This window comes from Numida meleagris, chromosome 32 (genome assembly GCF_002078875.1).
Source record: "Numida meleagris isolate 19003 breed g44 Domestic line chromosome 32, NumMel1.0, whole genome shotgun sequence".
Taxonomy (NCBI): domain Eukaryota; kingdom Metazoa; phylum Chordata; class Aves; order Galliformes; family Numididae; genus Numida; species Numida meleagris.
This window is the reverse complement of record NC_034437.1, coordinates 394,038-404,850: the sequence shown is the minus strand read 5'-3', so window position 1 is coordinate 404,850 and position 10,813 is coordinate 394,038. Positions and strand designations below refer to the sequence as shown.

Sequence of the window (10,813 nt, the reverse complement as noted above, 5' to 3'; positions counted from 1 at the left end):
TGTCCTGGTTGACCAATGGTTGACCAACAGTTGACTGAAGGTTGACCAGGAGCCAGCAGTGTGCTCTCATGGCCAAGAAGGCTGATGAGATGCTGGGTTGGAGTGTACAGGGCATGGCCAGCAGGGCAGGGAGGTTCTCCTCCTCTCTGCTCTGCCCTGGGATGGCCACAACTGGAGCACTGAGCAGAGAGCAGGGGAGCATCCCCACATCTCAAAGAAAGAAAGGGAAAAAAAGAGAAAAAAGCCACGCTTGGACCCAAGGAGGTGGTTATCAGGGGCTTCAAATCACCCCCAAAGCTGTCCCGCAGATTTCCCCGCTGACGGCCGGGAGCATCCTCCAGGCGAGGGTCACTTGGCGCAGCTCCCTGCCAGAGGACAGCTGCATTTCCAGGAAATCCGAAGCGGGGGGGATTCTCTGACCGCTGAATCACACTTCTCTTTTCCAAAGAAGAAATCACTTCAGATGCAGAGCAGAGCCCCTGCCTCATCCCGGAGACCTGCGCTGGGCTGCGGCTCAGCCGCGAGGCTGCACACCTCCGGAGGTCAAACGGTGCAGATGGAGAGAGATAAACACTGAAAGATGAGTGGGCAGCGGCTGGGCTTTTGCTGAGCTATTTTGTTCGCTTTTGCAGTACCAGAACAGAATATGGGAAGTTACACATCGAGCATGCATGCGTGCGCGCAGGCTGGCACCCGACGTGAGCTATTTTCGGTGCTCTCTGAAGCTGGCTCAAGCTGCAGCTGCTCACAGTGAGTCTCACCTTTGGGGCTTTCCCTTTCCCTTTCATCGATGTTGTTTTTATCCTGGATCGGCTTTTCCTTCGTTTTCAAACCTCATTTGTCTCCGGGTTCATCTGGAATGTTTGGCCCAAGCCCCTCTGAGACGACGCTGGAGCAGCACCTGATGGTGCTCTGAGCTTTGAGCCCACCCTGACCTCACCCCATGCAGAGCAGAGCACATCAACGTGCCCCCCCGAGCCCCAATCGATGCCAAAATTGCCACTGCAATGTTTTGATGACAGACAGCTCATTCTCAGAACGCCCGGTAACTTGATAGTGGAAGTCCCAGCAGTGCCCACTCTGCATAAATTTGCATATTACTCAGTGACACCAATCCAAGGCGCAATTTACTGGGATCTTTCTCTACGCTTTACGTCTGGCAGCAGCAGGAAAAAGGGATTTCTTCTCCCCTTTTAGCCTCTTTTTCCTGCTCAGTGCCCCAAATTCCCCTCAATCCATCCTTCCCAAAGGAGCAGTGGGGAAGGCAGCCAGGGGTTGGGCTTCCCGAGCTGGATCCATCCCTTCAGTCCTGCTCCTGGCTCCATGTGCAACCTAAGGGCACATCCCGGAGCAAGCTGCTGTTTTTCTCTTCCAACACAAGAGCCCAAGTGGAAAGGAGAGATTTGAGGCTGGCCACCAGATGAAGAGTCGCAGTGGTCTTTGAAATTTGTGACTTTTTTTTTTTTTATCCTTGCAAAACCTGCCTCCAACAGCAAAAGTGGCCCACCGAGACCTTCCTCCATCCAGGTGTAGGATAAGGCCAAAGCTCAGATGGAGATATCGGAGCGCTGAACCAGCTGGCAGCCCCGCACCGCAGGGCTAACGCCAATCATTCACCCGAGATTATTTTGGAAGCAAGGGCAGTATTTTTAGCCAGGAAAGCAGGCACCACTTCCCCTTCTGCCATCTCTCCTCCCTCTCCCAATGAGCCAGGGCTCTTTGCTGCAGCCGGGTGGGGGGATGCACGCAGAACCCGCTGCTGGTTGTGAAAGAACCGTGCTGCTATTTTGATCAGAGGAGCCGAACACGCTTCACCCCCGTGCATTTTGCAATCCTCGTGCCGACAAAGGAGGAGCAGCCACCTCAGGCTGCCCGGGCTCACCCCAATCCCTGCCTGCTGCCCACAGACAGGAGAGGGTCCAGGGGGAGGGTGGGCGATGCTGGTGGCTCCCCACTGCAGATTGCTTTAGGGGTTGGACCAAGATCGCTTTAGGAGCCGAGCCTGCTGATAAACTGCCATCGATTTCAGTGATTCACGTTCAGAGCCTTCGTGCGTGTGGAGAGAAAAAGGAGTTTGCAGCAGTGCAGGCTAACTAGCAAGTGCAGCTGTATTCGGCTCTAATGGAATCATCAATCTCTTTCAGAAATAAATACGACTCTATAGGTAGACTCCTAAAACTGGGGGAAGAACCATCAGAATGCCCAGGTGAGGGAGATACCAAGGGTCACACTCAACAACCAAAGTCAGGGGCCCTCGGAACTGTAGCCTCTTATTCCCCTTCGCAGAATGTGCTGCGTCTTTGGGTATAGTTCCTCTGCTGCAAAAAACATCCATCAGGTTTAGTGCAAGGAAAATGATATGTATCACAACGGAAGGTGGGTCACTGGGTGCCACACCAGAACACAAGGAGAAGGCTGGGGATGTCCCCAGGGCTGGGGGTGCAGCAGGAGCCATGGGGATGGGCACACAGCAGAGAGGGGGGAGCAGTGCTGGGGATCAACACCAGGGGCACAAGCAGCCCCTCTTTCATCTGGGGGTATCTTGGGGGCCATCAACACCAGCCCAGAGCTGGAGCTGGGGGATGCAACATTCCCCTTCCCACGCCTGCAGCAAGCAGAGATGTTCCCAAAAGCAAGAGCTGGAGGCTGCAGCAGGATTGGACAAGATGAGCCAAGAGAACCTTGCAGAACCTGCTGCTGTTTGGGGCGCCCAGCCGCTATTCCCCCACTTGGGGCCGATTGCATCCCCACAGCTCTGTAATTCCCAAAGCAGAACACAGGGAGCACACGTGGAGATGCTGCAGGCAGGATGGCAGCCCTGGGGTGCCACAGCACCTGGTTCTGTTGTGCTCTGCATCCTCCTCCCTCTGCTTTCCATCTCCCTATCTTCTTCCACCCATCTCATCTCCTTCCTCCTGCCTGTTCTCCAACCCCAAAGCTCCACGCTCACTGGACCCACTCCACGTCTGCCCTCCCCAGCTCATCTCTGGACCTCACAAAATCTGAACAACTGAAAGTTTCTCCTGCTTTCCGGGACAGAATGGAGCTGTGCTTGGTTTTCCATCCCAGACCTCCTTTTACTTTTCTCCCATCGATCCTCTGCTTAGGGTTGAATTACAGATGCTGGAGGCTGACCTACTGAGCCTGCCAGCCGCAGGCTGACCCAGCAAGCAGGCAGGAGGTGGGCGAGTTGCTGACTCGGGCACAAGAGGGCTTGATGCTTTTTATTTGCTGATGTACGATACGGGAGCAGCAACTCACGCCCTGAATTGGGCAACGCTGTGCTGGGCAGGGGAGGAGGCTGCGAGTGGAGCTTTGGGAAACTGCAGCAGCGGTGCGGTCAGGATGCAACCTGGGTGCTGCAGATCTTCACGCTTTGTATTTTGGGGTCTCTGTTTGTCAAAGTGAAGGCAGCAGAGGCCGAGCAGGTCACCCAGCCCAGCATCAGCCTGCTGCTGGTGCAGCTCTGTCCCCACTTGCATCCTGAACACACCAGGCAGAACCGATGGTCACCGCGCTGTGTTGTGACTTCTCTGCTTCCAATTCAGCAAATGGAAAACTATTCACATTTCAGAGCAAAACACCGAGAGCGTGCAGACGCTCTGCACACAGGAGCTGGCCGCCGGCTTAATAGCTTCCCTCCTCCACAAGCCTTTGCCTTCCATCACCGCTGCAGGATCCGACCCTCCTGTTTGGGGACCCTCAGAGGTCCCCCAGCACCCGGAGACCCCCAGCCTAGCTGGGCAGTGCCCATCCCGCGTCCCACCACCCCCATCCTCCTCTGTTCTCACACCCGAACAACCACGCTCGCGCGGCAGCCCGGAGGTTTGTTTTAAATAGACGCTCCTTGAATAAGACCTACAAAAATACCTTGGGTCGTCCTTCTGCTGAGCATGAAACCACAGCGCGGCAAAGAGGAACCAGCGACTCAAAGCAGGGCACGCTGCCGCCCGGCCGTTCCACCCTCCCGGTGCCGCTTGCGCAAAGCGAAGGGCAATTATTGGAGATGGAAGATGAGTGCTTCGCCCGCCCGTTTCCCCCCCCCGCCGCTCTTGTGGGTCTTTCGGACGGCCCCGGGGGAGAGAAAAACATTTGTTTTAAAAACAGGAAAATGTGATTGTAAAACCACAACAATGGGCCGGGGAAGGAGCCGGAGCAGCTCTCAATTTAGCTTTCGAAACAGCCTTCCAGTTGACTAAATGTTTCTGTAGCCAACAGCCGCAGCGCTGCGCGCCCTCTCCCGACTCCGGCAGCGCATGCAGCGCCCGGTGCTTTGCTGTCTGCGCTGCGGCAGTGCCACATCTGCACCGCCCACTGCAAACCCCTTCCTTGTGCAAGCACTTGGGACAGCCCATTGCAAACCCCTTCCTTGTGCAAGCACTTGGGACAGCCCATTGCAAACCCCTTCCTTGTGCAAGCACCGGGACAGCCCGCTGCGCTCCTCGCTGCACGTCCCCCCCGGCACTGCCCAATTGATGCAGCATTTTCTGTCCACCTTTGGCTTTTTCTTTCTAAAAGCAGCTCCAGTTGTGGCCATCCCACGAAAACTCACTGCATGCGTACGCTGAACTCTACCTGCCCAACCTCATCCTTGCTTTTTCCATCGGAGAAAAGCCAAACGTCTTCACAAAAAGGGGCCGTGTGAGGTTGCGGCACAGTTTGCGCATGTCACCGCCACCTGAGTGGCTGGAAATGGTTTATTTCCCTTCCAAATGCCCAGAGGGTTTGTATCCAGATAAAGAAATAATAGCCGGCAAAACTCTGTTTTCCAAAACACCAAGAGAATGAACAAAGGCGCCTGACACGGAGCTGCTGGGACATCACCACCGTGGGCTGCAGCCCCGGCGCGGTGCAATGTCCCCATTTTGGGACTAGGGGCTCTCAGGGTGGGCTTTGGGCTTGGAGCTTCCAGACAAAGAAATCAGATCTTGGACCACATTGGTGCAACAGTGACGGATCCTCGTTGTCCCAGGGCTCTGTGGGGTACAGCCGCCCACTCCGCCAGCAGAGCAGCAGCTCCTCAACTCACCCGAGCCAGGCAGATGGGATTTTCTCATTGAGCCAATTTAGGGAAAGGAAATATCCATGAGATCCTCCAAGCTCCGAGGCTGGTGCAGCTCTGAGAGCACCACGGAGCCCCAGCGCCCGTAGCGCACTGCAGGCAAACCAGGCTGCTCCTGGGGCTGGGAAGCCAAGAGCCAAAGTTTGCAGATCTCTCCTTTTTTTCCCACCTTTCCAGCTGTGTGCCGTGGTCAGTTCTGGTTTCTCAGCAGAGCAGGATGGCTGCATGCCTCCCCCGTGCTGAGCAGAGCCCCAAAGGGTGGGAAAGCATCGCAGCAGCTCAGCAAAGGTCTGGTGACTGCCCTTCCTGCTCAACGAGGGGCTGGATGGAGAGCCCCATGCACCCCATGGGGAGGCTGTGGGGTGAGAGATCTGTGACCGTAGGGGCTGCGTGGGGCCACAGCAATCTGTGCAGAAGGGTCCAACAGCAGAGCATGATCCAAAGTGAAATAATCCCATTTCAATGAGAAATAAGGAGCACGTAAGGGGTGCTGTGGCCCAGACGTGGACACAGTAGTTTCCACATCAGTGCAACAGCTCGAATCCATTCCGGTTCTCCTGTTACAGTAATAACAGTGCAGACCTTGCTCTAGCACTCCGATCTTGGTACAAAGAGCACTGTGAGGGCCTTTGGGTTGGGCTGGAGAGGAAGGACCTATCTTTTTTGCAGCTTTGTGATGGCACAAAGTCTACCTGAATGGGCAGAGCAGGCTGCAGACAGAGCAAAGCGGCCGCACCACCAGACAAGGTGGGTCTGCGGGGGAAGGTGGATGCTTTCCTTCCAAAAAGGCTCAGAAAATACATCAGGAATGGCAATGCTAGTAAATCTTTCCACCCAGCAAGCCATGACCTCAGCTCCCAGCCCTCCTGCAAGAAGCTGGAGGCGATGCTCAGCTCCTCGGTGCCAGTGCGCAGTGAAGGGGCAACGCGGAACAGATCGTGCTGTGGGGGGAATGCATCCCCAGTGCATCCATTTCTTTCACCTGGGGACATATCTTGGTGCCTAGCTCCTTGATTTCTTAGCATGGGGATGAAGCAGAGGATGGAAAGGAGGGCTCCCATCATACAGAGCACAGCCAACCTCCATGGCACCTCGGAGATGGGATTCATGGCACATGTGAGGGGGGAGAACCCAAGATAGAAGCAGGATGGACTTGGTTCTCGCTGCCAGCCGGTGGGTTGAGATATGAGAACACGAGCAGCAAAGCTCCTGCTGCGGCTCAAAGCATTGCCATAGGATCCTAAAGTCATTCCAGGATGGAAGCAACTTGGTCACCCTCCTGCCTGAAACAAAGTCACACATCGGGGGAACCCAGAGCATCTCGACAGCAAATACAAAGAGAAGTGGGGACAGAGCTGCCTAAACCCCCCAGGCAGTGATGCACCCCAATGCTGCTGAACAGCCACATCCTACCCACAACCAGGCCACCCTCAGGAAGAGGCCAGTGCTGTGCCTGCTGCTCTGAACTCGGCCAGCCACCCCTGTGACGGAGCGGTGCGGGCTGGCAGAGCATCCCCTGCACCCACATGGGGACCCACCTCGTGCCTGCACCCCAAGCTCAAATCCTGCCTCGAGTCCGCAGGGATTGATGCTCTGTGCTGAGCTCTGGCTCTGGCCCATGCTGGGCTCTGCTCTGTGTTTTGGAGGAGACGGGAGGGAAGCGCTGGCTGCTCCCCCCAGTGCCCAGCACCCGCTGAGTGCTTCTGGTGGCCCTCCTGCATGGCACTGCCCTGCCTTCCCCTCCATTTTTGGGGGGTGTCTCTTGATTTTTCACGGATTTCTGTACAAACTTACACCGAGTGCTGCAGAGGCGCTGATGGAACCCCCCAGAGCCATGGGGTAGGATGCAGCCATCCAGATGAGGCATCCAGCGCTGCTACACCCCAGGTCACAGAAATCCCAACAGAGGAGAGGACAGCCCGTGCTGTGCGTGTCCCCATTCTAGCAGGCAAGGACCCAGGGCAGCTCCATTCCTCCAAATCCCTCCCCACCTCCTCTCACTGAGATCTGAAGGGTTTTTCTGTCTCTACCCCAAAAGCAATAGAGGGAGACCCTGCCCCTACCGCACCCCAAAATCCCCGTGTGGGATTTCTCTCCCACCCTTCTCCGGCTCACAACGATCTGCAGAGCTATGTAAAAAGAAAAAGAAAAAACCCAACAAAGAATAAGGCTCACACGACAAGGCTGAGGTCTCACTGAGCCACATTTCAGCACACTGCGGTCCCCATGACACGGGTGCTGCCCTCGCCTGAGCTTGACGATGAACGCTTCAGGCTTCCTCTTAGCAATGGTGACCTCTCCATCCCCATGACTGCGCCGTTACTCACACTTCAGATTCGAAGTGATCTGCTGGAAACCATCCTCTCTGGGTGGAAAAAGCCCCCCTAAGTGCCAACGATGCAGCACGGCTCGTCCTCTGCCACCGCTGCAGCGCTTCGACTCTGCAGGGCGAGGGCTGGGTTTGCAAGCAAGGCTGCTCCTGTGAGCAGAGCAAGCGAGCCCAAAGCATCGCATCACGGCTCTGCAGGGAAAGGCAGAGACAGGCGAGCATGGGCTGTGCACAGCGTTCCAAAACTTCCACCAGAAGAACACACGTTTGCCAAATCTGCATTTTGTTTTTGGCCTCTTTTTTTTTTTGGTTTTCGCTGTTGCCCAAGGCCTGCTCTCAGCTCTCTGACGCTCAGATTTTCATCATTGATTCTTTTTTTTTTTTTATCTTGCAGCTTTCCTCAAAGCCTGCAGCCTTCCTGAGCTGGGGCAGCACCTGCCCGTGAGCATCGCTGCTGCGCTGAGTTCGGCCATCCAGAGCCATTGGGTGCGTGCAGATCATTCAGCTTGAAGGGTCCTGCTGCTTTACAGGTGCCAGCTCTCCCAATCTGCATCTGGGTTTTTGAAACACCCTGAGCACGTGCTCAGCGTTCTCTACAGCCCAGAGAACTGAAGCAAGTTGGAAATTCCCAGGCCGGGCCGTGGGAGCGTTACGCCACTCTCAGCACTTTCGAAGCAGGGCGAAACTCAAGAATCCTTCCACTGCAGCTTCCCTCCTCCTAACCGTGGGCTCACAGCGCGCACTGTTCTGTCTCGATGCCATCACCCAAGCTCTTCACCAAGACAAAACCAAAGAGCGAGGAAGTACCAGGGGTCGATCAGAGAAGAGGGGAGAGCTGCACTACTTTGTGACGAAGGAAACAGGGAGAATCTGCCCCGTCCCTTGGTCCGGGCAGGGCGATGGCTGGCGTGCTGAGAAGCTGCTGCAATGTGAGCAGATTGCAGCTGTGTATCCTTATGGTTTAGCAGCACAAAGGCAGTGCCAGGTGAGCACGCATCAGATAAAGCCAGCCGCGCCGTGGGGCGTGCAGCAACGCGGTGCCCACAGTGCTGTGCACAGGGCTGGGGGGGGAGGGGGGGGTTTGTGAGGCGGCAACGAGAACTTCGTGCTTTGAAGGTGAAAAGCTGAAGCTGAGCATCTGGGCTGCAAACGGGGGAGCAGGGGTGTCCCACGAGAGCCTTGTAGCACTAAGTGAAAAGGGAAAAACTCAACCCCAGAGCGCTGCAGCCCCGAGGAGGGGAGCGGTGCCCACCTGCGGGGAGGTTTTCCTGCTCTGCATGGCCCGCATGCACTGAACGTGAGCGAGAGCCGCAGCCCCGTCTGCCCTTCTCCTCCCAGCTGTTGGCTGCCAGGAAATGAGCCTGGTGCAATAGCTCAGCCCAGAGCAACCCTGCAGCGACAGAGGGGACCCGGGGATAACGGAGCACGGCACGCGCTGCGCCGGCACGGATCGGCCGGAGCAGAAATCCTGGGCAGGCTGCACAAGGCAAGGCCAGAGAATAAATCCTGCAAGCTCCTGGGAAGGAGCAATGCCCGGGGCACAGCACGAGCGTGCAGTGCTGGAGCTGCAGCGCACACCAACAGCGTTTGCTGCCGGTTCTCCCCAGGTTCCTGCGCACGTGGGGCAGCTCCGAGAGCCGCCTGCAGCCTCCTCTGTTTGCCACCCTCTGCCCTGCGCTTCCCTAAGGCAGGGGACAGCCAAAACCCACACGCACCAGAGGAGCACAACGGAGACGTTCAACAAAAAAGCACAGCGTTAAGAAAGCCCAGAGGGAGACACGTTAAGCCCAGAAGATGGTTCGGTGCAGTACCTTTGTTGTCAGCGCTCATCTGCCCGGCCCGCGCGCGGAGCTGCCTGCTGCCCTTTAGCTTTGTCTCTCTTTCCCCCCAGTGCATTGTGACAGTCCCCAGGGCAGAGCAGCTCTTTAGTGTGGTCTGCACCGTGTGTGGCAAGCAGCCCTGCTCTCTAGCTTTTTTCTCGGTGCAGTTTCCATGCTCGGTTTCAGAATGACGACCTCTGATGTCGCGCTGCCGCGGGCAGCGGCTCTCTCTCGCGCGCAAGTGGGTTTATCTCGCATCCTTTCATTTTACTCTCACACCCAGCTGGGGGGCCAACGGGTTTCAAAATAAAGCAAAGCTGCCAGGAGGCTCCCGGGGGGCTCTACCAACCTTTTGGAAACGCTTTGCTGAAAACGGCCCTTTTCCATCAGCGTTCCCCTTGGCACAATTGGTCACCTGGGGATTCCCGGACAATGGGTATCCCGGGAGCAGATGCAGCGCGGTGCCCAGTTTTATATCTGCTGGGTGGTGCGGAAAGACTAAAATTGGAGCCGCTTTGAAGCCACCCACGCTCGCCCAGGAAGGGAGAAGTCCCTCCCTTGGAGCAGGAACAACCCAAAGCTCAGCTTTCCAAACGGCACCCACGCGATCGAAGGCCGGTCCCAATTAGCAGCATTAAAAGACAAAGGAGCTGACCCCCTCCTCGTGCTGCAAGTGACGCCCAAGCACCGGGGGGCACTCAGGGAACCTGTAACAAAAGCAGAAATCGCCCCAGCTCTGTTCTCAGCATCTCAGAGCACTGGAATTGCCCTCTCCATGCTTGGCAGCCCGTCCCTCCCTCGCAATGTTTGCTCCGCGCTCGCTGCTCCCAGCACCGTCCCTGCAGCAGATGGAGGAGCTCCGAGCAAACAGAGCTTTCTGCATCTCGATGGGGAGGCCAGGGGGTTCCACTGCTGCCGGAGCGCAGAGAACTCGGAGGGGGCTGAGAACAAGAGAGCTCACAGAGCACCTCATCCGAAATAGCCGGGGGCAGAGAACCTGGGCCGGTTGTTCTGCTGGAAGGACACCGCGGCTCACACAATGCAGCGCTGTCTTTCCCCCGCTACGCTGGGGGAAATTAGTTTTTCCTCCTTTTAATTGTCCTTCTGTTTGCAAATTGCTCGTGTGCGCAATCTCGTCTAAGGCGCTTCTATTTTAGGAGCGAGGCAAATGGCAAACGAGGAGAGGGAGCAAGTGAAGTTTCCATGAGACTTCTGCCTCCGCTGCTGCGACATGGGACAATCCCTCAGGGCCGACACGAAGTGGCGCAGCCCCAAATCATCCCCAGCAACCAACACCCCACGTGCAGAGCGTGCCCCACTCGGATCTGCTGCTTCAGAGCGAAAGCCAGCAGCTGGAACTCGGTGCAGGGAAATGAGGCAGGGACCGTGCCCTGCAGAGCCAAGGAAAGAAAACCCCAGGGCTGACCCCCCATGTGATAAAGGGCAGCAGAACCTCTGTGATTTGGGGGGGAAACAACTGATAGGACAAAGGCACCAAAAGGCACAGGGGATCCTCTGAGCCGTGGCATCCTCCCCTATACCCCACCAGAATAATGGGTACGTGAGCGATGGAGAAAAGAGAAAAGATGCCCCCCAATAGGG

At 56.6% G+C, this 10,813-nt stretch overlaps 1 protein-coding gene and 1 long non-coding RNA gene across 7 annotated transcripts in view; one reads left to right on the top strand and one right to left on the bottom strand.

The window, feature by feature from the left end:
- The window catches only part of HDAC7 (histone deacetylase 7), a 66,557-nt gene that overhangs the window by 44,923 nt on the left and 10,821 nt on the right, over positions 1–10,813 (bottom strand). The window contains exon 1 of one of the 6 annotated variants that reach the window (XM_021379097.1): positions 9,203–9,397. The exons of 2 other annotated variants lie outside the window; for them this stretch is intronic. In XM_021379097.1, the coding sequence (XP_021234772.1) occupies positions 9,203–9,287 (85 nt within the window). In that variant the 5' untranslated portion in view covers positions 9,288–9,397. Of the gene's footprint in view, positions 1–3,870; positions 4,089–9,202; positions 9,398–10,813 lie in introns of those variants that run through there. 3 more of the 6 variants (XM_021379104.1, XM_021379108.1, XM_021379099.1) reach the window with 3 other exon arrangements.
- LOC110389157 lies at positions 4,088–10,813 on the top strand. The gene is made up of 2 exons (XR_002433073.1): positions 4,088–8,376; positions 10,369–10,813. It is a non-coding gene; the product is annotated as an uncharacterized LOC110389157 (long non-coding RNA).